The sequence below is a fragment of the Oncorhynchus mykiss genome, chromosome 10 (assembly GCF_057628025.1).
Source record: "Oncorhynchus mykiss isolate SJ-2025 chromosome 10, ASM5762802v1, whole genome shotgun sequence".
Taxonomy (NCBI): Eukaryota; Metazoa; Chordata; class Actinopteri; order Salmoniformes; family Salmonidae; genus Oncorhynchus; species Oncorhynchus mykiss.
Genome location: NC_143031.1, coordinates 76,337,514 through 76,364,829, shown reverse-complemented (window position 1 = coordinate 76,364,829; position 27,316 = coordinate 76,337,514). Strand labels below are relative to the sequence as shown.

The 27,316-nt window shown below is 41.9% G+C and overlaps 1 protein-coding gene across 2 annotated transcripts; it reads right to left on the bottom strand.

Annotated features, from left to right (window-relative positions):
• Positions 1 to 20,300: 20,300 nt before the first annotated feature.
• Positions 20,301 to 27,014, bottom strand: LOC110497254 (C-type lectin domain family 4 member E). 2 transcript variants are annotated; one of them, XM_036934078.2, is made up of 6 exons: positions 26,578 to 27,014; positions 25,597 to 25,692; positions 25,056 to 25,295; positions 23,836 to 24,032; positions 23,208 to 23,320; positions 20,301 to 20,770 (listed from the first exon to the last, which is right to left on the bottom strand). In XM_036934078.2, exons 1-6 carry the CDS (start codon positions 26,678 to 26,680, stop codon positions 20,623 to 20,625), a joined length of 897 nt encoding a protein of 298 aa, XP_036789973.2. In that variant the 5' UTR covers positions 26,681 to 27,014; the 3' UTR covers positions 20,301 to 20,622. The 2 variants fall into 2 exon arrangements, with proteins under 2 accessions (XP_036789973.2, XP_090044106.1); XM_090187980.1 differs by lacking the exon at positions 25,056 to 25,295.
• Positions 27,015 to 27,316: the final 302 nt, after the last annotated feature.

Here is a 27,316-nt window from a genome sequence, read left to right as displayed (position 1 = left end):
AAAGGCCACACCTTGTCTTACTGGGGCTCGATGCATAACAAAACGTACATTACAGTTAACCTGCCCTGGGATAACGATAGTTACAGTTAACCTGCCTGCCCTGGGATAACGATAGTTACAGTTAACCTGCCTGCCCTGAGATAACGATAGTTACAGTTAACCTGCCCTGGGATAACGATAGTTACAGTTAACCTGCCCTGGGATAACGATAGTTACAGTTAACCTGCCCTGGGATAACGATAGTTACAGTTAACCTGCCCTGGGATAACGATAGTTACAGTTAACCTGCCCTGGGATAACGATAGTTACAGTTAACCTGCCCTGGGATAACGATAGTTACAGTTAACCTGCCCTGGGATAACGATAGTTCGAACTATGCTTTTTGGAAAGTAACTATTTCTGTTGTAATAAATAGTTCCTTTTGGGGGTAACTATAACTGTTTGAATACAGATCCGTAAAAGTACTACTTATCAAAACTATTTGAATACGTGTAACGGGGGAGAACCATCAACCTATTTTGAACATATCGGTGTCGGTCTGCCTGTGCCAGGTGTATGTGATTGCTCATTAAGGGCGTGGCCTTGTGTATAAAAGCCTTCCTGTTTGTGTCATTCAGGGGATCGCCTTACGATGTGCTGGTCAGCGTGCCTTGGGAGCGGTGATGTTGGGTTTACTGAAGTTAGTATGAGAAATAGGAAAGATTATGAATGTAGTGTTTTTTAGGCGTTGGCGCCCATATTCCATCTTGACCTGCTCTCCTTCTCCCTGGGCATGCTCTATATGTGTTACAACACATTGTTATTGTCTGAGTATGTGAAAGAAACGTGAATAAACCTTGTGATATTTGTTTGTGCGAAATCTGATATTGCCATCTGTTGAAGTCTGTCTTGTGGACAGACTTCTGGAACGGATGTATAGGAATGATGTCGTCCTATGGAGATGTCTGTCTTGTAGGACAGTTGTACGGAGCTTCTGGAACGGATGTATAGGAATGATGTCGTCCTATGGAGATGTCTGTCTTGTAGGACAGTTGTACGGAGCTTCTGGAACGGATGTATAGGAATGATGTCGTCCTATGGAGATGTCTGTCTTGCGATGCTGAAAATGAAAATAAATTGTTGCATCCTAATACTGTTGTCTGATTCCAATCTTCCAGTCCTTGGTGTAAATAATCTTATGTTTAGATTAGTCCTGAGGATGTCACCTCGCGTATTGTAAAGTTGGTGAAGTACTGCTACTGAGAGGATATGTGAGTAAATCCTTCACGTTACACACAGCTCTCAGGAAGTGACTACTTTTCTGAAACTATTGGATTGGCTGGTTTCAACTAGCGGCAGGGCTGTATCTGGAACTGCATGTTGAAGATAGAAATAGAATGAATAGAGAACACACAACCTCCTATGCTATTCCAATCTGACAGTCACATTGGAGCTACACAATACATTTCTACGTGAACATTCGGTATATTTCCATTCTCCTGAATGTCCACTGCCTCAGGTGTACATAATTAAATCAAATGATATTTAACCAATGATATTTTGTACAGATAAGCATTAATAAGTTGAATGCTCAACTACTGTATGACCCTGAAAAAGTTGAAAGCTGCAATTAATTTCATGATACCTGGAAAGACAGTGTAATTCAAAGCCATTTGCAAACAGCAAGTTGGATGCTTAGCAAAAACGACTTTGAACCTCTGTCCGTCTGAAGGTAAGTGGTTCAAACATGCACTATACCATCCAGCTTACTCAGAATACAAACTCACATGATTTTCCATCTACCATGGATGTAGTTGATTCCAGAAAGCAGTTTTGGGATATTTAGTTACTGTTAGCATTCTCAGTTACACTTAACATTACATGGTTATTGTGCCTGTGTAATAAACATTGTTTTGGAGCAACATTTTATCAGCCTGTTACGTAATACTTTGATACTTGCATTTGAAATGCATAGCAATGAACTGAGTTTTTTGTAAGTACTGTACACAAGGACTAGTGACCGTTCCTTATTCCACTTATGCAATTCTAAAGTAATTTCCAAAGTCCTATAACAATTTTCCTATTGTAATACTCAGTTACTACACATGTATAATAACTTTATGCCGTGTTACTGTTAATTGTCTCAGTCAACTTGAAGCTGCAGAAGTGGTCTAATCTTACGTTGAGGTGATTCCATGTCCTTCACGTATTTACATTGTATTTGGAAAGTATTCAGACCCCTTGACCTTTTTCCACAGTTTGTTACCTTACAACTTTATTCTAAAACGTTTTAAAAAAAGTATCTACACACAATACTCCATAATGAAACAGTTAGAAGCAATCCCACAATCAGGCCTCTATGGTGGAGTGGCCAGACGGACGCCACTCCTCAGTAAAAGGCACTTGACAGTCCGCTTGGAGTTTGCCAAAAGGCACCGAAAGACTCTCAGACCATGAGAAACAAGATTGCCTGATCTGATTAAACCAAGATTGAACTCTTTGGCCTGATGACAAGCTTCATGTCTGGAGCAAAACTGGCACCATCCCCAAGGTGAAGCATGGTGGTGGCAGCATCATGTTGTGCGGATGTTTGTCAGCGGCAGACTGGGAGAATAGTCAGGATCGAGGGGAAAGATGAACAGAGCAAAGTACAGGGAGATCCTTGATGAAAAACTTCTCCGGATCTCCGACTGGGGCGAAGGTCCACCTTTCAACAGGACAACGACCCTAAGCACACAGCCACGACAACGCAGGAGTGGCTTTGGGACATGTCTCTGAATGTCCTTGAGTGGCCCAGCCAGAGCCCGGACTTGAACCCGATCGAACATCTCTGGAGAGACCTGAAAATAGCTGTGCAGCGACGCTCCCCATCCAACCTGACAGAGCTTGAGTGGCTCTACAGAGAAGAATAGGAGAAACTCCCCAAATACAGGTGTGCCAAGCTTGTAGTGTCATAAGCAAGAAGACTTGAGGCTGTAATCGCTGTCAAAGGTGCTTCAACAAAGTACTGAGTAAAGGGTTTTCTAAAAAACATCTCAATTGTCAGTGAAAGCCACATTTGTTTGAACAAGTCTGCCATATCAGCAGGCTTTTATTAAAAAGGCAGTAAATGAGGCTGAATTAACTCTTTCGCTGCCAAACAAGGCTCTGCTGATAGCCAGGTGCAGCGGTGGTAAGGTGTTGCTGTTGGGACAGCTTTATGTAGGCCCTAACAGTTTGTGGGCACCATTTGCCAATGTTATTGTGCAATTAATGTATTTTTTTGTGTTGTGTAGTGGCTTTGATGGCATGCATCAAAAAAGGTTTGCCCCACTCAGATTTACATGTTAAAATCGCCACTGTAGCCAACGCCAATGGCACAGCGAGTCTTACTGGGGTCCGACACATAACAAAAATATGTATGGTGGTTTGGTGGTTGGTGGTGGTGGTTTTAGTGAAGTAAGTATGAGAAATAGGAATGATTGTGAATGTAGTGTTTTTAGCCGTTGGCATCCATATTCCACCTAGCTCTCCTCCCTGGGCACGCTCTCTGTGTGTTACAGCAGATCATCATTGTCTGAGTGTGTGAATGACACCTAGTGATATTTGTCTGTGAGAAATCTGATATTGCCATCTGTTGAAGGCTGTCTTGTAGGACAGTTGTACGGAGTTCCATGTAGGCCTATGGAGATGTCTGTCTTGCAATACTGAACATTTAAATAAAGTATTGTTGCATCCTGATATTGGCTGATTCCCATGCTCCAGTCCTTGATGTAAAGAACCTGTTATGTTTAGATTAGTCCTGAGGACCTCACCTCACGTATTAACAGTCCTGGGGACCTCACCTCACGTATTAACAGTCCTGAGGACCTCACCTCATGTATTAACAGTCCTGGGGACCTCACCTCATGTATTAATAGTCCTGAGGACCTCACCTCATGTATTAACAGTCCTGGGGACCTCACCTCATGTATTAATAGTCCTGAGGACCTCACCTCATGTATTAACAGTCCTGGGGACCTCACCTCATGTATTAAAAAGTTGTATGGCTATAGGAATTATACACTGATTGTACAAAACACTACGAAAAACCTGCTCTTTCCATAACAGACTGACCAGGTGTATCCAGGTGAAAGGTATGATCCTGTATTGATCAGTGTAGATAAATGGGAGGAGACGGGTTAAAGAAGGATTTTTAAGCCTTGAAACGACTGAGAAATGGATTGTGTTTCAAAATACTACCATACCCCGTTCAAAGGCACTTCAAAATATTGAAGTGCCTTTGAACGGGGTATGGTAGTAGGTGCCAGGCGCACTGGTTTGAGTGTGTCAAGAACTGCAATGCTGCTGGGTTTTTCATGTTCAACAGTTTCCTGTGTGTATCAAGAATGGTCCACCCCCCAAAGGACATCCAGCCAACTTTATTTTTGTTTATTTTATTTTTTATTTCACCATTATTTAACCAGGTAGGCTAGTTGAGAGCAAGTTCTCATTTGCAACTGCGACCTGGCCAAGATAAAGCATAGCAATTCGACACATACAACAACACAGAGTTACACATGGAATAAACAAAACATACAGTAGAGCAAAATAAAACAAAAAGTCTATATACAGTGAGTGCAAATGAGGTGAGATGAGGGAGTTAAAGGCAATAAATAGACCATGGTGGCGAAGTAATTACAATATAGCAATTAGACACTGGAATGGTAGAATGTGCAGAAGATGAATGTGCAAGTAGAGATACTGGAGTGCAAAGGAGCAAGATAAATAAATACAGTATGGGGATGAGGTAGATAGATAGATGGGCTGTTTATAGATGGGCTATGTACAGGTGCAGTGATCTGTGAGCTGCTCTGACAGCTGGTGCTTAAAGCTAGTGAGGGAGATATGAGTCTCCAACTTCAGAGATTATTGCAGTTCGTTCCAGTCATTGGCAGCAGAGAACTGGAAGGACTTTGAACTTGTTAGCAATCTCATGTATACAATAAAAACATTTTTGAAGACACTTTGTCTTTTGAGTATGTGAATGAAACATAACTTCCTAAGACCTCTTCTACATTTTGCCAATATATATTTTTTAATGTCCATCTTATATTGTAAGTGCGTAATTGTCCTCTGTAGTGGTTATTAGGAACAGAAATATGATTTTTTTTACTGAACAGGTGGTGAAAAAATCCTGACAACTTATCTAACTATTCCTGATATTCACTTACTAGAAACAATTTTGAATATCATGCTCACAAAAATGGGGGAAGTAGCGTGGGAGGGGGTATGTCCATGTGGAGAATAGCGCGGGAGAGGGTGTGTTCATGGGGAGAGTAGTGCGGGAGGGGGGGTGTCCATGGGGGAGTAGCACGGGAGGGGGGGTGTCCATGGGGGAGTAGAGCAGGAGGGGGATGTCCATGGGGGAGTAGAGCAGGAGGGGGTTTGTCCATGGGGGAGTAGCGTGGGAGGGGTGTGTCCATGGGAGAATAGCACAGGGAGGGGGTGTGTCCATGGGAGAATAGCACAGGGAGGGGGTGTGTCCATGGGAGAATAGCACGGGGAGGGGGTGTGACCATGGGAGAATAGCACAGGGAGGGGGTGTGTCCATGGGAGAATAGCACAGGGAGGGGTGGGGCCATGGGAGGGTAGCGCGGGATGGGGTCTGTCCATGGGAGAGGGGATGCAGGTAGCTGATTAGTGGCTATTTATCAGCCTAATGGTAGAAACCTTTTAACAGGTTTCAACAGTCCCCCCCCCCAACAAATGTACAGGAGGTTTGTTCTGAAGCGTCTGTCCTATATCTGCGAGATTTCAGAAGGTTAAAAAAAACAACATATATATATACAGTGCCTTGCGAAAGTATTCGGCCCCCTTGAACTTTGCGACCTTTTGCCACATTTCAGGCTTCAAACATAAAGATATAAAACTGTATTTTTTTTGTGAAGAATCAACAACAAGTGGGACACAATCATGAAGTGGAACGACATTTATTGGATATTTCTAACTTTTATAACAAATCAAAAACTGAAAAATTGGGCGTGCAAAATTATTCAGCCCCTTTACTTTCAGTGCAGCAAAGTCTCTCCAGAAGTTCAGTGAGGATCTCTGAATGATCCAATGTTGACCTAAATGACTAATGATGATAAATACAATCCACCTGTGTGTAATCATGTCTCCGTATAAATGCACCTGCACTGTGATAGTCTCAGAGGTCCAAAAAGATTTCCCAAGCTTTAAACATCCCAAGGAGCACTGTGCAAGCGATAATATTGAAATAGAAGGAGTATCAGACCACTGCAAATCTACCAAGACCTGGCCGTCCCTCTAAACTTTCAGCTCATACAAGGAGAAGACTGATCAGAGATGCAGCCAAGAGGCCCATGATCACTCTGGATGAACTGCAGAGATCTACAGCTGAGGTGGGAGATTCTGTCCATAGGACAACAATCAGTCGTATATTGCACAAATCTGGCCTTTATGGAAGAGTGGCAAGAAGAAAGCCATTTCTTAAAGATATCCATAAAAAGTTTGCCACAAGCCACCTGGGAGACACACCAAACATGTGGAAGAAGGTGCTCTGGTCAGATGAAACCAAAATTGAACTTTTTGGCAACAATGCAAAACGTTATGTTTGGCGTAAAAGCAACACAGCTCATCACCCTGAACACACCATCCCCACTGTCAAACATGGTGGTGGCAGCATCATGGTTTGGGCCTGCTTTTCTTAAGCAGGGACAGGGAAGATGGTTAAAATTGATGGGAAGATGGATGGAGCCAAATACAGGACCATTCTGGAAGAAAACCTGATGGAGTCTGCAAAAGACCTGAGACTGGGACGGAGATTTGTCTTCCAACAAGACAATGATCCAAAACATAAAGCAAAATCTACAATGGAATGGTTCAAAAATAAACATATCCAGGTGTTAGAATGGCCAAGTCAAAGTCCAGACCTGAATCCAATCGAGAATCTGTGGAAAGAACTGAAAACTGCTGTTCACAAATGCTCTCCATCCAACCTCACTGAGCTCGAGCTGTTTTGCAAGGAGGAATGGGAAAAAAATTCAGTCTCTCGATGTGCAAAACTAATAGAGACATACCCCAAGCGACTTACAGCTGTAATCGCAGCAAAAGGTGGCGCTACAAAGTATTAACTTAAGGGGGCTGAATAATTTTGCACGCTCAATTTTTCAGTTTTTGATTTGTTAAAAAAGTTAGAAATATCCAATAAATGTCGTTCCACTTCATGATTGTGTCCCACTTGTTGTTGATTCTTCACAAAAAATACAGTTTTATATCTTTATGTTTGAAGCCTGAAATGTGGCAAAAGGTCGCAAAGTTCAAGGGGGCCGAATACTTTCGCAAGGCACTGTATATATATTTTATGTATAACATTTTTTTTTGGGGGGGGGGAACTAAGGTCTCCAGATATACTTACATACATTTTTTCAACTGGTACCAGGGGACCTTCAGAAGAGTCTTGTGAGACCTGTGTGCGTCCAAGAGCAAAACAACCAACATGTTCGTCAGAGTCTCACCTTTCCACAGAGGGGTATAAAAAAAACACAAACTATTTTCTTTCACCTTTCACCCCAGATGCGGAAGTGCAACATCGGCCGACGCGTTGGATTGAGACGCATCCAATGCGAAAAAATCTGTTCACTCGAGCTTAAACTGACAAATGTTTTGAGGATTATGATAATTTGATTTCAGCGGGGGTGCGGACATCAACTCCAGTTAATACAGAGGCTTGTACGGCCTCAGAGATACAGACCAAGAACTGATATCCTCTAGAGAGGACACACATGTATTGATGCATTGCTGAGTCTCAGGAGGATAAACCTTGTGAAATTTCTTTTAGTTCCGATGTTGAAGTCTGTCTTTTAGGACAGATGTACAGAGCTTACAGAGCTGATGCACAGGAATGATGAAGGCCTATGGAGAATGTGTGTCTGCCTTGTGACACTGAAAATTACAATTGCTGTTGCATCCTGATACTGTTGTCTGATTCCCACGCTCCAGTCCTTGATGTAAAGAACCTGACATGTTTAGAATCGCCCGGAGGACCTCACCTCACGTACTAAGTAGTAGTAGTAGTTTGGCTACAGGAATCATACGTATGTTTATGTGTAAGTCCCTCATGCTACACACAGATCTCAGGACGTGACTACCTTTCTGAAACTATTGGCTGCCTTCCACTAATGGCAGGACCGTATCTACAGGTTGAATATAGAAATAGAATGAATAGAGCACGCACAATCTCCTATACTATTCCAATCTATCTGACAGTCATTTTGGAGCTACACGATACATTTCTACGTGAACATTCTGTGTATGTCCACTCCCCTGAATGTCCATTGCCCAAGGTGTACATAATGAAGTAAAAAAAAATCTACCAATGATATTTTGTACAGATAAGTATTAATAAGTTAAATGTTTAACTACTGTATGACTTTGTCAACAGGCCACTGAAAAAGTTGAAAGCTGCAATTCATTCTATGATGCCTGGAAATACTGCAGAGTAATTCAAAGCCATTTGAAAACTGCAAGTTGGATGCTTGGCAAAAATAACTTTGAACTGCCTTCCATCTGAGGGTAAATCTTCTTGTTTCAAACACTATACCCTCTTTAAAGGGATAGTTTACTCAGAAAAAAAACAACATGATTTTCCACATACCTTGGCTGTAGTTGATTCAAGAAAGCAGTTTTGTGATATTTAGTTACTGTTAGCATTCTCAGTAACTCTTAACATTAAGCTGTTCTCATGCCTGTGTAATGAAATCATAATTACTTTTGGAGCAAAATTTTATCAGCCTGTTACGTAATACTTTGATACTTGCATTTTAAATGCATAGCAATGAATCAAATCAAATCAAATCAAATTTTATTTGTCACATACAGGTTAGCAGATGTTAATGCGAGTGTAGCGAAATGCTTGTGCTTCTAGTTCCGACAATGCAGTAATAACAAGTAATCTAACTAACAATTCCAAAACTACTGTCTTGTACACAGTGTAAGGGGATAAAGAATATGTACATAAGGATATATGAATGAGTGATGGTACAGAGCAGCATAGGCAAGATGCAGTAGATGGTATCGAGTACAGTATGTACAAATGAGATGAGTATGTAAACAAAGTGGCATAGTTTAAAGTGGCTAGTGATACATGTATTACATAAGGATACAGTCGATGATATAGAGTACAGTATATACGTATGCATATGAGATGAATAATGTAGGGTAAGTAACATTATATAAGGTAGCATTGTTTAAAGTGGCTAGTGATATATTTACATCATTTCCCATCAATTCCCATTATTAAAGTGGCTGGAGTTGAGTCAGTGTCAGTGTGTTGGCAGCAGCCACTCAGTGTTAGTGGTGGCTGTTTAACAGTCTGATGGCCTTGAGATAGAAGCTGTTTTTCAGTCTCTCGGTCCCAGCTTTGATGCACCTGTACTGACCTCGCCTTCTGGATGATAGCGGGGTGAACAGGCAGTGGCTCGGGTGGTTGATGTCCTTGATGATCTTTATGGCCTTCCTGTGACATCGGGTGGTGTAGGTGTCCTGGAGGGCAGGTAGTTTGCCCCCGGTGATGCGTTGTGCAGACCTCACTACCCTCTGGAGAGCCTTACGGTTGAGGGCGGTGCAGTTGCCTACCAGGCGGTGATACAGCCCGCCAGGATGCTCTCGATTGTGCATCTGTAGAAGTTTGTGAGTGCTTTTGGTGACAAGCCAAATTTCTTCAGCCTCCTGAGGTTGAAGAGGCGCTGCTGCGCCTTCTTCACGATGCTGTCTGTGTGAGTGGACCAATTCAGTTTGTCTGTGATGTGTATGCCGAGGAACTTAAAACTTGCTACCCTCTCCACTACTGTTCCATCGATGTGGATAGGGGGGTGTTCCCTCTGCTGTTTCCTGAAGTCCACAATCATCTCCTTAGTTTTGTTGACGTTGAGTGTGAGGTTATTTTCCTGACACCACACTCCGAGGGCCCTCACCTCCTCCCTGTAGGCCGTCTCGTCGTTGTTGGTAATCAAGCCTACCACTGTTGTGTCGTCCGCAAACTTGATGATTGAGTTGAAGGCGTGCGTGGCCACGCAGTCGTGGGTGAACAGGGAGTACAGGAGAGGGCTCAGAACGCACCCTTGTGGGGCCCCAGTGTTGAGGATCAGCGGGGAGGAGATGTTGTTGCCTACCCTCACCACCTGGGGGCGTCCCGTCAGGAAGTCCAGTACCCAGTTGCACAGGGCGGGGTCGAGACCCAGGGTCTCGAGCTTGATGACGAGCTTGGAGGGTACTATGGTGTTGAATGCCGAGCTGTAGTCGATGAACAGCATTCTCACATAGGTATTCCTCTTGTCCAGATGGGTTAGGGCAGTGTGCAGTGTGGTTGAGATTGCATCGTCTGTGGACCTATTTGGGCGGTAAGCAAATTGGAGTGGGTCTAGGGTGTCAGGTAGGGTGGAGGTGATATGGTCCTTGACTAGTCTCTCAAAGCACTTCGTGATGACGGATGTGAGTGCTACGGGGCGGTAGTCGTTTAGCTCAGTTACCTTAGCTTTCTTGGGAACAGGAACAATGGTGGCCCTCTTGAAGCATGTGGGAACAGCAGACTGGTATAGGGATTGATTGAATATGTCCGTAAACACACCGGCCAGCTGATCTGCGCATGCTCTGAGGGCGCATGCATGAGCTGAGTTTTTTGTAAGTACTGTACACAAGGACTAGTGACTGTTCCTTATTCCACTAATGTAATAACTCAATGCAAGTCCTACGTAACAACAACGTTAATATTGTAATACTCAATTACTGCACACATATAATACCTTTATACTGTGTTACTGTATTTAACTTTTGTCTAACTCATTAGGGAAATATACTTTAGTAATGTTGAAGCTGCAAAAGTGGTCTTCTCTTCTGTCGAGGTGATTCCATGTCCCTCGTATTTAAATATACTACTTTACTATATTAAGACCGATATCACAGAGCCCTCCAAACCATGTGCTTATGGTCATACATTTAGTCATTCAACAAAAATCTTCAAATTCTTTGTCCCCCCCCCCCCACACATTTTTATTTGTTTTGTTATTTTTAGATGGGGGGGGGGGGGGGGGGGTACATTATTCATTTAAAATTATACGTTTATAAAACATGTACCCACAAGCTGTCCCTCAAAAGGAAAACATGGAGGGTTGGAGAATGACAGAATAGATGGACTGATAGAAGGGTAAGGGTTAGAGAATGACAGAATAGATGGACTGATAGAAGGGTAAGGGTTAGAGAATGGCATAATAGATAGAAAGGTAAGAGTGAGAGAGGAAGTGTATTAGAGAGAATTAAATTATGGAGGTAGAATGAGGAAGTGTGTGTCACTGTGTTTGTGTGCGTGTGTGTGTCACTGTGTGTGTGTGTCACTGTGTGTGTGTGTGTATCACTGTTTGTGTTTGTGTGTGTGTGTGTGTGTGTGTGTGTGTGTGTGTGTGTGTGTGTGTGTGTGTGTGTGTCACTGTGTCACTGTGTGTGTGTGTGTGTGTGTGTGTGTCACTGTTTGTGTGTGTGTGTGTGTGTATGTGTGTGCGTGTGTGTCACTGTGTGTGTGTGTGTGTGTGTGTGTGTGTGTGTGTGTGTGTGTGTGTGTGTGTGTCACTGTGTGTGTAAAGGATAGACCTGTTCCTTATTTAGAGAAAACATGACCTGTACTCTACTTGGAGGCAATTACTCCCTGCGTTTCAAAGACCTTGTTGGCAAACAAACAAATACATTCTACGTCATTCAGTTTGACCCAAAAGGAACAGACTGTACCTGTATTTGAAATGCTTGATTCCCATTTGCTCTTTTCACTTATTGCTGCCAAGATAACTGCAAAATAAAAAGAGTTGTGGTTGCGCAACTCAATACTAGGAAGATGTTCTTGATGTTTTGTACCCTCAGTGTATATCCATTGTTTAGCTGGAATGCAATATTTCTGTCCTGTATAATAGACGGATATGTGGCTGTCTCACCTGGCTATCTTAACCTCTAGGTCAGGCCTGCCCAACCCTCTTCCTGGAGATCTACCTTCCTGTGGGTTTTCAGTCCAATCCTAATTTAACACACCTGATTCTACTAATTAGCTGCTCAACAAGACCTTAACTAGCTGAATCAGAAATGCTAAATTAGGGTTGGACTGAAAACCTTCAGGACAGTAGATCTCCAGGAAGATGGTTGGGCAGCCCTGCTCTCGGGATTGGTGTCCCTTATACGGGACGGTTGCTGCTCAACATGCGATATGTGACTAGAATGGTGTTGTTAACAACAGCCAACTTTCCGGGACATAGACATGTTATATGGGCAGAAAGCTTAATTTCTTGTTAATCTAACAGCAGTGTCCAATTTACAGTAGCTATTACAGATAAGGAAGGCCACCAAACATTCTGAAATTTCAATCTCCAATTTCACAAATTTTCCATCAAGATAGAACTGCCAAAGGTGGCAGAGTTGCAATCTACAGTAGAGATAGCCTGTGGAGTTCTGTCCTACTATCCAGGTCTGTGCCCAAAAAGTTTGAGCTTCTACTTTTAAAAATCCACCTTTCCAGAAATAAGTCTCTCACTGTTGCTGCTTGTTACAGACCCCCCTCAGCCCCCAGCTGTGCCCTGGACACCATATGTAAATTGATTGCCGCCCGATTAAACTGGAGGGCGCGTAATTCAAACAAATTCTAATAGTTTTTAAAGATTTTAAACATTTAGGTACATATTTCTATTGTGTCTTATATTAACTGAAAGCTTACATTTTGTTTCAACAAGTCAAAATACATTTGTATTTACTCCTCAGACACCCTCAAATGTAATCAAACTATAATATGTATTTCGGAAAGAAGTATGTTCAATAGGAAACCTAGCAGGTACAACCCCAAATCCGTAAACATGGGCACCCTCATAGATATCATCCTGACCAACCTGCCCTCTAAATACACCTCTGCTGTCTTCAACCAGGATCTCAGCGATCACTCTCTCATTGCCTGCATCCATAATGGGTCCGCGGTCAAACGACCACCCCTCATCACTGTCAAACGCTCTCTAAAACACTTCAGCGAGCAGGCCTTTCTAATCGACCTGGCTCGGGTATCCTGGAAGGATATTGACTTCATCCCATCAGTATAGGACTCCTGGTTGTTCTTTAAAAGTGCTTTCCTCACCATGTTAAATAAGCACGCCTCATTCAAAAAATGTAGAACTAAGAACAGATCCCTTGGTTCACTCCAGACTTGACTCCCCTTGATCAGTACAAAAACATCCTGTGGCGTACTGCATGAGCTTCGAATAGCCCCCGTGACATGCAACTTTCAGCGAAGTTGTTGGTTCCACTTATCTTGGCTCTGTTATTTACTTAACAAATAAGGAATACTCAATGTGCACTTATAAATCACAACAATTTGAATATAATACATAATAATCAAACATCAAACATACAGCTGATGTCTCTCCTGAGTTCTGCACCCCACCTAAGGGCACAGCTGATGTCTCTCCTGAGTTCTGCACCCCACCTAAGGGCACAGCTGATGTCTCTCCTGAGTTCTGCACCCCACCTAAGGGCACAGCTGATGTCTCTCCTGAGTTCTGCACCCCACCTAAGGGCACAGCTGATGTCTCTCCTGAGTTCTGCACCCCACCTAAGGGCACAGCTGATGTCTCTCCTGAGTTCTGCACCCCACCTAAGGGCACAGCTGATTTTATACGTGATCACTCCCTAGTGGTATGATCACCTGCGTCAATGTGTGTGTGTATCAATAAGCTCAGGTTACTTTATAAAGTAACCTGGTACAGTAGCTTCTCTGAATTCATTAGCATTGTCCGCTGTCACACAATATCAACATGTCAAAACCAGACAGTGGTTACTTCTCTTTATCTAGTTTCAGTCTGACTCAGACCTAGCCTGCAAGCACACTCTCACAACAGCCAGGGCTTAACCACAAAGACTAATATAGATAGCTTGTGCAACGTATAGTGGCAGAGTTTTTAGACACATAGCAACAGTATCTTATTATAAGGCCTGCAGCAAAACATATGAATCTTTAAAAATATATATATATTTAACCTTTATTTAAAAAGGTAGGCTAGTTGAGAACAAGTTCTCATTTACAACTGCGCCCTGGCCAAGGTAAAGCAGAGCAGTGTGAACAGACAACAACACAGAGTTACACATGGAGTAAACAATAAAGTCAATAACCCAGTAGAAAAAAAAGAGTCTATATACATTGTGTGCAAAAGGCATGAGGAGGTAGGCATAAAATAGGCCACTGGAGTGATAAATGATCAGATGGTCATGTGCAAGTAGAGATACTGGTGTGCAAAAGAGCAGAAAAGTAAATAAATAAAAACAGTATGGGGCTGAGGTAGGTAAATTGGGTGGGCTATTTACAGAGGGACTATGTACAGCTGCAGCGATTGGTTAGCTGCTCAGATAGCAGATGTTTAAAGTTGGTGAGGGAAATAAAAGTCTCCAACTTCAGCGATTTTTGTAATTCGTTCCAGTCACAGGCAGCAGAGAACTGGAAGGAAAGGCAGCCAAATGAGGTCCCCTTAAGGTCCCCTTAATCAATAATGGGTAGGGTCTTTGGGACCCACCCCCTACAAAGTCAGGAACCAATATACACAGTCAGTTAGGAAAGCAAAGGCTAGCTTTTTCAAACAGAAATTTGCATACCGTAGCACCAATTCCAAAATGTTTTGGGACACTATAAAATCCATGGAGAATAAGAGCACCTCCTCCCAGCTGCCCACTGCACTGAGGCTAGGAAACACTGTCACCATCGATAAATCTACGATAATCGAGAATTACAATAACCATTTTTCTACTGCTGGCCATGCTTTCCACCTGGCCACACATACCCCGGTCAACAGCCCTGCACCACCCACAGCAACTTGCTCAAGCCTCCCCATTTCTCCTTCACCCAAATCCAGATAGGTGTTCCGATGTTCTGAAAGAGCTGCAAAATCTGGACCCCTATAAATCAGCCGGACTAGACAATCTGGACCCTCTCTTTCTAAAATGTTCCACCGAAATTGTTGCAACCCTGATTACTAGCCTGTTCAACCTCTCTTTCATATTGTCTGAGATCCCCAAAGATTGGAAAGCTGCGCTGTCATCCCCCTCTTCAAAGGGGGAGACACTCTAGACCCAAACTGCTACAGATCTACATATATCCTACCCTGCCTTTCTAAGGTCTTCGAAAGCCAAGTTAACAAACAGATCACCCACCATTTCGAATCCCACCATACCTTCTCTGCTATGCAATCTGGTTTCCGAGCTGGTCATGGGTGCACCTCAGCCATGCTCAAGGTCCTAAACAATATCATAACTGCCATCATAAGAGACAATACTGTGCAGCTGTATTCATCGACCTGCCCAAGGCTTTCGACTCTGTCAATCACATTCTTATCGGCAGACTCAACAGCCTTTGTTTCTCAAATGACTGTCTCGCCTGGTTCAAGTACTTCTCTGATAGAGTTCAGTGTGTCAAATCGGAGGGCCTGTTGTCCGGACCTCTGGCAGTCTCTATGGGGTGCCACAGGGTTCAATTCTCAGGCTGACTCTTTTCTCTGTCTATATCAATGATGTCGCTCTTGCTGCTGGTGATTCTCTGATCCACCTCTACGCAGACGACACCATTCTGTATACATCTGTCCCTTCTTTAGACACTGCATTAACAAACCTCCAAACATGGTTCAATGCCATACAACACTCCTTCCTTGGCCTCCAACTGCTCTTAAATGCTAGTAAAACTAAATACATGCTCTTCAACCGATTGCTACCCACCCGCCCGACTAGCATCAATACTCTGGATGGTTCTGACTTAGAATATGTGGACAACTACAAATACCTAGGTGTCTGGTCAAGGTCCTTCTGATCCTTGACTTCGGTGATGTCATTTACAAAATATCCTCCAACAATCTACTCAGCAAATTGGATGTAGTCTATCTCAGTACCATCTGTTTTGTCACCAAAGCCCCATATACATTCCCACCACTGCGACATGTATGCTCTCATTGGCTGGCCCTCACTACATATTCGTCGACCAAACCCACCTGCTCCAGGTCATCTATAAGTCTCTGCTAGGTAAAGCCCCACCTTTTCTCAGCTCACTTTGTCACCAAAGCAACACCCACCCGTATCACACGCTCCAGCAGGTATATTTCACTGGTCATCCCCAAAGCCAACACCTCCTTTGGCCGCCTTTCCATCCAGTTCTCTGCTGCCAATGACTGGAACGAATTGCAAAAATCACTGAAGCTGGAGACTTATATCTCCCTCACTAACTTTAAGCATCAGCTGTCAGAGCAGCTCACCGATCACTGTACCTGTACATAGCCCATCTATAATAGCCCACCCAATTCCCTCATCCCCATATTGTTATTTATTTTTCTTGCTCTTTTGCACCCCAGTATCTCCACTTGCACATCATCATCTGCACATCTATCACTCCAGTATTAATGCTAAATTGTAATTATTTCACCACTATGGCCTATTTATTGCCTTACCTCCCTAATCCTACTACATTTGCACACACTGTACATAGCTTTTTCTATTGTTTTATTGACTGTACGTTTGTTTATCCCATGTGTAACTCTGTTGTTGTTTGTGTCGCACTGCTTTGCTTTATCTTGGTTAGGTTGTAGTTGTAGATGAGAACTTTTTCTCAACTGGCCTACACGGTTAAATAAAGGTGAAAAAACATGTTTTACTTAGACTGACTCCTCACTGAAACAACAACATTACAAATAGCAGAACTACATATTGTTTTAGGAAAGTTGGTCCAAAAGATCCAAATATAGTAGCGCATTGGTTTTATAGCTGCCACCTGTAATAGTCTGTGTGGTGATGCTATAATAGTCTGTATAGCGATGCTGTAATAGTCTGTGTAGTGATACTGTAATAGTCTGTATAGTGATGCTGTAATAGTCTGTGTAGTGATACTGTAATAGTCTGTATAGCGATGCTGCAATAGTCTGTGTAGTGATACTGTAATAGTCTGTATAGTGATGCTGCAATAGTCTGTATAGCGATGCTGTAATAGTCTGTGTAGTGATACTGTAATAGTCTGTATTGCGATACTGTAATAGTCTGTATAGCGATGCTGTAATAGTCTGTGTAGTGATACTGTAATAGTCTGTATAGCGATGCTGCAATAGTCTGTGTAGTGATACTGTAATAGTCTGTATAGCGCTACTGTAACAGTCTGTGTAGTGATACTGTAATAGTCTGTATAGAGATGTTGTAATAGTCTGTGTAGTGATACTGTAATAGTATTGCGATACTCTAATAGTCTGTGTTGTGATACTGTAATAGTCTGTATTGCGATACTGTAATAGTCTGTGTAGTGATACTGTAATAGTCTGTATAGCGTTGCTGTAATAGTCTGTATAGCGTTGCTGTAATAGTCTGTATAGCGTTGCTGTAATAGTCTGTATAGCGATACTGTAATAGTCTGTATAGCGTTGCTGTAATAGTCTGTGTTGTGATACTCAACATGCTAAGATTAAAGGTGTGCTCTGTCATTTGTTGAGTTGTCCCAGGAAGTTAACGCAGAGATTTAGGTCAACAAAAATGATCTGAAAATGATTATTGGTGATTTATCCAGCATCATGCGTTTAAAATGATTCTCTCTAACATTAAAAACTTATTAAGTTATTTAATGAAATGTTACCTAATCATTTTGCCGACATTAATTGGTTGACAAATCGGTGATCTTCACTTGAACGGGTCCTTATTACAGTGTAATGACATGTATAATTACACTGTAACAAGCATTTTAGTTCATTTTAATAACTGAAAGTTACACTGTAATAATAACATGTAACTGATTGTAATTACTGTCTGTAATTACAGAGGTGTAACGAGGCATGTTTGTTAGCATACCTGTTACATATGTAAAAGTCTGTTTCTTCTCCACTGCATCCGATTCAGTAACAACTGTCACAAGGCTGTCATCTCTCGTAGACCGATGTCCTGGGTGTCCGAGTTACGAAGGTTGGAGGCTCTAATTACCTACCCTTGAATGCACTCTTCAAAATCTCCACTCGATGTTGTTGCTAACACTTGCCGGGGTTAACTTGGTTGAGTTGACAGAGACAGATCAGATTAAGGTCAACCTCACTGACTGGGGTCTGGCATATGGGTGTCATCCCTGATTAAAATAAAACATGTAGTTTATAACTAATGTGTATGTTACCCATTGTGACAACCAAGTGGGGGGGATAAACCCACTAGTACACCACAGAGTACATGTAGTATCTGCATAAGTACAATGTAATTACTAGGTGTAACACAGGATTTAGATAGTTAAAATTAACTGTATCTTGAGGGGAACTTACTTGTACCTAATGGGTACTTATACATTGCAAATAGACTACTCTCAGTGTTGCTATCCTCACAGAGGGAGGGTGCTGGAGTATTTTTAAACAAACTAGTCTCAGTGTTGTTATCCTCGCAGAGGGAGGGTGCTGGAGTATTTTAAACAGACCAGTCTCAGTGTTGTTATCCTCACAGAGGGAGGGTGCTGGAGTATTTTAAACAGACTAGTCTCAGTGTTGTTATCCTCACAGAGGGAGGGTGCTGGAGTATTTTTAAACAGACTAGTCTCAGTGTTGTTATCCTCGCAGAGGGAGGGTGCTGGAGTATTTTAAAACAGAGGTGACAATAATGTTGACCCTTTTATCTTCTTGCAATTTTTATTTATTTAGAAGTTTTATTTATTTAGAAGTTTTATTTTTTTCAAAGTATATAGCAAAATTTGGACGTGACTGTATATACCTCTTGGTAAAGGTAGGCTAAGAGTGATGATATGGCTCAGACCATGTGGGGGTGAAGTACAGTAATTGTGTCTGTGACTAGACCTACCTTCTGTATGCTTAGTACCAGATCAACAAGTTTGAAAGCCTAAATGGTAATTCACTGAGTTCACATGTTAAAAAATACATATTTTTAATCAAAGTATATTTCTTTAAGTAATTTTTTCTATGTTAAAAAACATACAACAACATTTTGTCGATAATTTTACAAATACTTCCTGGAGAGATACCCTCCAGTAGGTTAACTCCAACCCTGTTCCTGGAGACCTACCCTCCAGTAGGTTAACTCCAACCCTGTTCCTGGAGACCTACCCTCCAGTAGGTTTTAACTCCAACCCTGTTCCTGGAGAGAGACCCTCCAGTAAGTTTTAACGCCAACCATGTTCTTGGAGACCTACCCTCCAGTAGGTTAACTCCAACCATGTTCTTGGAGACCTACCCTCCAGTAGGTTAACTCCAACCATGTTCTTGGAGACCTACCCTCCAGTAAGTTTTAACGCCAACCATGTTCTTGGAGACCTACCCTCCAGTAGGTTAACTCCAACCATGTTCTTGGAGACCTACCCTCCAGTAGGTTAACTCCAACCATGTTCTTGGAGACCTACCCTCCAGTAGGTTAACTCCAACCCTGTTCCTGGAGACCTACCCTCCAGTAGGTTTTAACTCCAACCATGTTCTTGGAGACCTACCCTCCAGTAGGTTAACTCCAACCATGTTCTTGGAGACCTACCCTCCAGTAGGTTAACTCCAACCATGTTCTTGGAGACCTACCCTCCAGTAGGTTAACTCCAACCCTGTTCCTGGAGAGCAACCAGGTCTCCGCTCCAACCTCAGTTTTAATTGACCTGATTCATTTTTTCAACAGCTAATTATTGTAGTCAGGTGCTCTACATTATTAGGATTGGAGCTAAAACCTACAGGACCGTAGCTCTCCAGGAACAGGGTTGGAGTGAGAACCTACAGGACAGTAGCTCTTCAGGAACAGGGTTGGAGTGAGAACCTACAGGACGGTAGCTCTCCAAGAACAGGGTTGGAGTGAGAACCTACAGGACAGTAGCTCTCCAGGAACAGGGTTGGAGTGAGAACCTACAGGACAGTAGCTCTCCGGGAACAGGGTTGGAGTGAGAACCTACAGGACAGTAGCTCTCCGGGAACAGGGTTGGAGTGTGAACCTACAGGACGGTACTTCTACAGGATTAGGGTTGGAGAGCTCTGTTCTACAGCAGGGGTATTCAATTCTTACCCTTACGAGATCCAGAGTCTGCTGGTTTTCTTTTCTACCTGATAATTAATTGCACCCACCTGGTGTGCCAGGTCTAAATCAGTCCCTAATTATAAGGGAACAATAAAAAATTGCAGTGGAACTGGCTTCGACATCCAGAGTTGAGTTTGAAGGCTCTTCAGAAAAATGATTGGGCAACCCTGGCATAGATGCTGCTATACTGAGGTTTAAATGCGTGCGTACATGTGTTTTTGTGTGTCGGGCCGATTCCAGGCATAAGCAACATAAGCGGTCTAGGAAGCGGTAGATCTGTCTTATGGTCTTTTACTTTCATTTTTTGGACACCAGATTGAAACAGATGAAAGTATATCTCACAGCGGATTAGATGGTACAATACCATTTCATAGAAGTAATTTGGATAAACTGTTTAGAGGGAAAAGGACAAAGCTGAAAACAATACAGTATTGTGACTGATCCAAAAGGCTGCCAATAATATATTGCCAAAAATTAATTACAGCTGAAAGACAGAAAGATAATACCATGCAAATGCATGTGCTCAGTTAATTACACAATCTTAGGGAAAATAAAATAAACACATCTAAACAAGATGTGGATTTGACCTATATGTAGCTATTTCTGTAATTTCTCACAGATCCAATGCAGCGTGTGGTTGCATGGTGCATCGTTCCAGTTGGCCAAAACGTTGTCCCGATAGTTGATCTCGACACAATCCTTGTTGTTGGTACCACCATGGTCCGGCTTACCACTCTTCCAGTACCTAGAAACAACACACACAAGCTGTGTTCGACTACTCATACTAACAGCACCATTATTGGTCATAGTATGGATAGAGTTAGTATGCCAAAAGTTCCCGGAAGTCGTACTAAATTCGCCCAATATACGTAGTATACAATCTGTTTCTCTCCTTTTAGGGCCCATAATGCAATTCTTTAGAAAATGGTCGTGGCTTCACAACGTTTTCAGATAAGAAAAAAATGGCAAAAAATATTTAGCCAAAGTCCGAAGAGAGCAGATACTAATTCATTAATTTAACTAATTCTGAAAAATGTTAAGAAAATGTTGAGCAATGTAATAAAGTAATGACTTTTCAAATAAGTTACGTTACACGTTATGTTGGCTGACAATTTATTTGCTACGCTATCCTTACATATCGCATAGCAATACAGCAGTATGTACCGGTATGTTAGCTATCTACATAACGTTAGTTTGCTACTAGTACATCGAACGTACCAGTCAGTATATTCACTATCTGACTACCCAACGTTTATTGACTTGATTATTCACATCATTCTTAACTAAGTGGTATAATCGTTGTGCGTTTCAATGGACATTGTTAAATCTAACTATCTACTCTGATTTTAGAGCACTCTCGGCAGAATAACTGATGAATTTACGTAAAAAACGCTCAACACCTTTTGAATATGGCCGGTTGTCAGTAAACGTTTGCAAAAAGCGTAATTCAATTGTTGCGATCAGCACAGTTAGTCACCAACACTCTGGATAACATGAAAACAGCCTAACCAGTTCTGCTAGGGCGAGTAAAACGGTCAAATTGAGGTGTTTCTCATAGCTAGTCAATGTTAGCCAGTTAGCTTGGGTACTTGACTGCCGTTGAATGCTCGGATCAACCCTAGTCCTTGGCCAGAGCGTCCAGCGTGCGCTTTGAACTCTCCGAGAGCGAAAAGCTCTGGATTTACGAATGCCCAGAGCACACGCTGCCATCCAAATGTAATTTACGAACACACCAAGAATCGTAAAAAGTTTAGCTAGTCATTAGTTATGCTAATAAGTAGCAAGAGGTTGCATAGCAACAGCCTCAACTTCCGATAGACAGACGACGCTCTGTCTAGTACGCTCAACTGAAACGATACTGTTCGTTTCCAGTACACTAAAATTAACTACTAGTATATAGTATATACTCATTAAGCATGTAGTACACACAGTTACAGTGTCCGCTATATTGTTTTTTCAAATATTCAGATCTGGGTTGCGTTACAATAATCTCTCCTTTCTCCTGAAGTGTGAGCTCTTCCACAACTTCCCACAAATCTAAAAGAATTGGGTTGGTGTAGGGATGCGCACTAGAGGGAATTTCCATGTTCCAGGTATACAGGTGTTTCAGCATAGCTCAGGGCTTTCTGTGGTGGAGGGGCAGCCAGCGGAATATACCGGGCGTAGGGGTTGGTAGAGTTCTTTAATTGTGCCGTGATTGGCTCAGTGTTCTGTCACTCATGGGGACACTACGTCACAGCAGAATCTACAGAGAAAGCTAGGCAGTTCAAGCCCCCTTGGGTGCTGCCGTAGATTTACATTAAAGTGCCCATCCAAGAAAGCTCAAGGTCATTGGCCACAGATAAATGACAAATCACGTTATATCTACCGTAGCTTTGATTGGACATCATACTTTAAAAATCTTATCTAGCAAGCTAGACGATCAGTCATCATCATGAATCACGTCGACAATCTATCTATTCCTTTTAAATCCTTGTCATATGAAGAGAAATTATAGATAAAACGTATCGGTGATCATCGGCCATTGGACATAAACATTACACAGCAATTCAGAAATCGCAAATTCAACAAGGAGTGGTTTGTAAGGAAACAATGGCTAACTGCAAGCGTTGCAAAGCAATCCCTATTTTGCGTCCGCTGCCTGCTATTCGGTGGAGAGGGTGTGAAAAAGGTCTTATATGGTGCTGCATAAATGATGTAATATGTCAAGGAGATATGTAGACTGAAGCTAAGAAAGTAATACTACGTGGGTGTTGTGTAGTAAGCTGTTAGTAGTCCATGTGTCTCATCCTAATACTTTGGTCCCTTTCCCCCTCATAATTTAGCCTACTGTTCTGACTTGGTGATGCACATGTAGCCTATAGCTTGTTTTAGAGAAATGTAATCATTGAATATTGTAAGAGCTTTCATTGTCTGCTTAAATGCTTATTTGATTATATGCCCCCGGTTCTGACTTGGTGTACAGGGAGAATACTGTAATAATGTCCCATGCCAGCTTTGCTGGCATTCATCCCAAAATAATTGTTGAGTTTTCCCCACCAAGATTTACATGCTAAAATCACCACTGAGAACAGGACACATAAGTGAAATTGTCAGACACTGTCAGATACTGTGGTAGAAACATCATCCTAAATGCTATCCAGATGTTAGAGCCGTATTATAAAATTAGTAATTTCTCTTACGATGTGGTCAGTGGTGTGCCGTCCACCCATTTCCAGGACCCCTCATTAACGGAGTCAGTCAGACCAATCCAGACCAGGAGATCTGCATCACCATCCAGCTGGTACAACAACTTCTGTTAGGGTTGAATAAAGTTATTCTAAACATCATGACACACACACACTCTCTCTCACAATCTCTCTCTCTCTCAATCACTCTCTCTCTCTCAATCACTCTCTCTCACAATCCCTCTCTCTCTCTCTCTCTCTATCTCTCTCACACAATTCCTCTCTCTCTCTCTCTCTCTCTCTCTCTCTCTCTCTCTCTCTCTTCTCTTCCGTCTCTAACTGAGCAGACCAGAAACCTTACAATATATACATTTAAACAATACTTTAAACCATTTAAATATAACACATAGGGAAGTTGTGCTGGACTATGGTAGATGAGGAATCAATCTGTCTTTTTAGACTGTTACAGTATTTATCTGGTCAATATGTCAGTGTATTATGTCTGTTAGTAACAACGTGTTATATGTGAAAATATGATCGTAATATAAATGGTAATTTCATGTTGAAGGACTCTTGGAAGATTAGTCCAAATGAAGACTAAAAGAGATCCACATCAAATCTCTCTCCCCCTCCCCTCTCTCACCTGTTCCTGTCTGCTGTTTATGATCACCAGGTCTGCTCCTCTCGCCAAACAATCCATTTTGCTCTCCTCCCAGGTTTTCCTCTCAGTAGACAAGAAGTAACAGCTGGATCCCAACATCCTCCATCCTTTAGGACACTTTAACACAGTCCTCATCGTTTGGACTGCCATGCCACTCCCTTCCACCACTCTTCCAGTACCTAGAGACAACACAGACAGTGTCCGCAATATTGTTTTTCAAATATTCAGATCTGGGTTGCGTTCCAAAAATCTCTTCTTTCTCTTGAAGTGTGCGCTCGTTCACTACATCACACAAATCTAAAAGCAGTGTTGTAGACATGGGTGCTAGAGACAATTCCCATATACCAGTGTTGGATTCAACATTTTGAACATCGAGATATTAAAGACATGATAGATCAGACACATAGTATAATAAAAGAGACTGGGTCTCTGTAGAAAGACAGATAGCTGTGGAATGTGTTGGATGGAGAAGAGGAGAGCAACATGTTGATACGGGGGAGACAGATGGACATCTGTGGATTAGATGAAGGAGGGGTTGAGGTCAGGAGGTGAGGACAGATTCTCATAAGGGAGTAATAAAGGTTTGGTATCCTGTTACCCTCTTTACTCTCTTCCTGTTGGACCATAAAATGTAAGGATTGGAAAGAGGGAGTGTCTTAACTGGGATATAAATATCTGGATGGAACAAATGTTGGGTTGTCTGATTACAGCTGTACAGAACCTTTGGGAAGAATTCAACTTGGTTGAAGCTTCTCTAGTGTCCGTGGGTTGTTTAGTCTGAAAAATAAGAACCTTACACCAGTCATTTATTTTAAATCCATGAAGGGAAGTGAACAAGTGCACACATCTGGAGAAAAGAGAGATTATTGGGACAGATTTCCTTCAAGTCAGGTTTTCCAGATTTTCTGACAAATGTTTAGCTCTGTCAGAGAAATACTGTACAGTATACTGTCTGTAACAAGTATTAAAAAACAAATTCTAACATTGTCATTAACTATGTGTAAATCCATAACGAGGGTGCACACAGGGGTTAAATTCCAATGCTAAACCCTTCTCCCGAAGTGTACACTTCCACATCGATTTAAATGAATATGCTTGCACCAGTCAAATGCATTTAAATTCATGACTGAACAAGTATACACTTCAGGAGAAGGAAGGGTAGAGAATGGGACGCAGCCCTAGTGACTGACTTGACAACTTACCACAGCTAGAGAGCACCAGCTTCTCATTGGTCAGAAGACTGACCCTGTTTCTCAACCTGTCCCGTTCTGTAGCCAGGGCAGTGTAACGCTCCAGTAACTGTTTGTTGTCCATTTTCACTTTGTCTCTCTCCCTCTCCAGCTGGTTTCTGTTCATCCGGCACTGGTCTCTCTCTGTACACAGATCCATGATAGTGGTGTTGTAACAGCCGTTTAACTGCTCTCTCTCTCTGTTGGAGTGGACTGAAAGACAGGGAATTGGTTCCCAAATGACACCCTATTCCTTCCTTAGTGCCCTATGTGCCCTGGTCAAAGAGCATAGGACGCTATTTGGGACATAATGGTTGTGGTGTTGTCATTCTTTTAGTTTGTGTTTCAACAATACTGTCAAACTACGGGTCCCATAAGCTATGTAATGTCTGTACGTCTGAATTGTGATCCTTGGTTTGTGACAACAGAACTATGGTGTGACAATGACATTCATATCTGTCCTATCGGCTCTGTTCAAATGTAGTGCATTATAAAAGAGGAAAGCCTCACTCACAGAAATCCAGTCTCAGGTAGATGTTGAGAGTGACTTGTAGAACACACAGCACTCCAAAACACACAGCAGCCAGCCTGTAGAGTCTTAGTCTTCCATCTGCAGAGGAACACACACACACGGCAACAGACACACACGCACACGCACACACACACAAACACCATCATCATTAATGATTCAGATTTAAACAGAACACACATCATCCCACAGATCCCTTACTAATTCTGAGAACCAAACATTTCCAACGTGTCATTGTTTTTTCAGCAGCAGTTTGCTCAAGAGTGTGGTCATCTCACATCAGACAAACAGGAAGCTACTGTATGAAGAAATGACTAAAGTTACACAATATAGACGTAGCATGATTTAAAGGGTCAATCTGTGATTTTTATAGCAATTTTTTAAACATTAATTTAAATGAATGATATTTACCAAATTGATTCTTTAAAAATGTAACATAGAAATACCTCATGATCTTAGTTTAATTGTCTAGCCCCATCAGAACCCAAATATAAACCTGTTTTACCATGGAATTATAAACTATGGAAATGTAAACTAACACTGTGTATGTAGCCTCATGGTTAAAACTATCATTTTGATCATGGATGGTCACTCCTTGCAGAAATACTGTAGCTCTCTCTATGAATTTGAGAGTGATTACATTTCTCCAGCTTTTCAGGCAGGGTGTCCAATGTGTTGTGGCTAATTTTTTAATATTTTCAATTAATCTTATTTAAATAGTTCTAAAAACTGAAGTAAAAAAATACATTGAATTTATATATTTTGGTGTACGTGACCTCAGCAGGTTTTGAACACCCTGCTCCATTCTAACTGAACCACCCAGAAGACAGAACAATACAAATTTACAAGTGTTTTTCTAGTCTGTGGTATTAGTGTATAAATGCGTTTGGTTTGTACGTGCAGACCTGCCTGCGTGCCTCAGCTACTGTGTGAGACACTAAGATACTTAGAATACTTAGTTCTTACCTGAGAGATGGGTCTCAGTCTTCACGCTCCTCGTTAATCTGTTCCGGTTTTCTTCAGAAACTTTGTTGAATTCAATCACCTGTTTGTTGACGTACTCGGCCATCTTAACTAACCGTACCGGATATCAATGATTACACCAATCAATCAATAAATCAACTAATTAAGTCTGTCTGACATATTATTGTAATATCTATGATTCTAAGTTACTTTTACTTACTGTATTAACTTACTGTATGATTACCTTTCTAACTGACTCCTAATGGTAATATCTACTGTATGATTACCTTTCTAACTAACTCCTAATGGTAACATCTACTGTATGATTAACTTTCTAACTGACTCAGTAGTTGGTCTAATGTGTCTAAATCCTGTACTTCTCTGTTCTCTGTCTGTGGCCCACAGCTGGTGACAGGATGTTTCAAGTCTCTATCCACCAATAAGAAGGCTCTAGGTGTTATAATGTGTCAAGTCTCTATCCACCAATAAGAAGGAGACTATTGCGATGTGAAACAAATGGCACCATATTCTCTTTATCTGCACTACATAGGGAATAGGATGCCATTTGAGATTCAGCCTTGTGGACCAGACAGTTGTGTTCATCGTCCTCTTCATTCCTTGTTCATTCTGTTCCGTACATTATTTCTAGCTCTCATTCATGTTTTTTTGGCCTAATAATATAAGTGATTTGTCAACCCAAACACAAGTTATTATTGGTCAACAGTAGGTCTAGTAAATTAAT

Excerpts from the sequence above, each read along its gene's own strand:
- LOC110497254 (XM_036934078.2), bottom strand. The coding sequence starts at position 26,680 with ATGGCCGAGTACGTCAACAAACAGGTGATTGAATTCAACAAAGTTTCT. Across the intron at positions 25,296-25,596 it reads CTACCTGAGACTGGATTTCT|TCCACTCCAACAGAGAGAGA; the intron begins GTGAGTGAGGCT and ends CCTGTCTTTCAG. Across the intron at positions 23,321-23,835 it reads TAAACAGCAGACAGGAACAG|AAGTTGTTGTACCAGCTGGA; the intron begins GTGAGAGAGGGG and ends CAACCCTAACAG.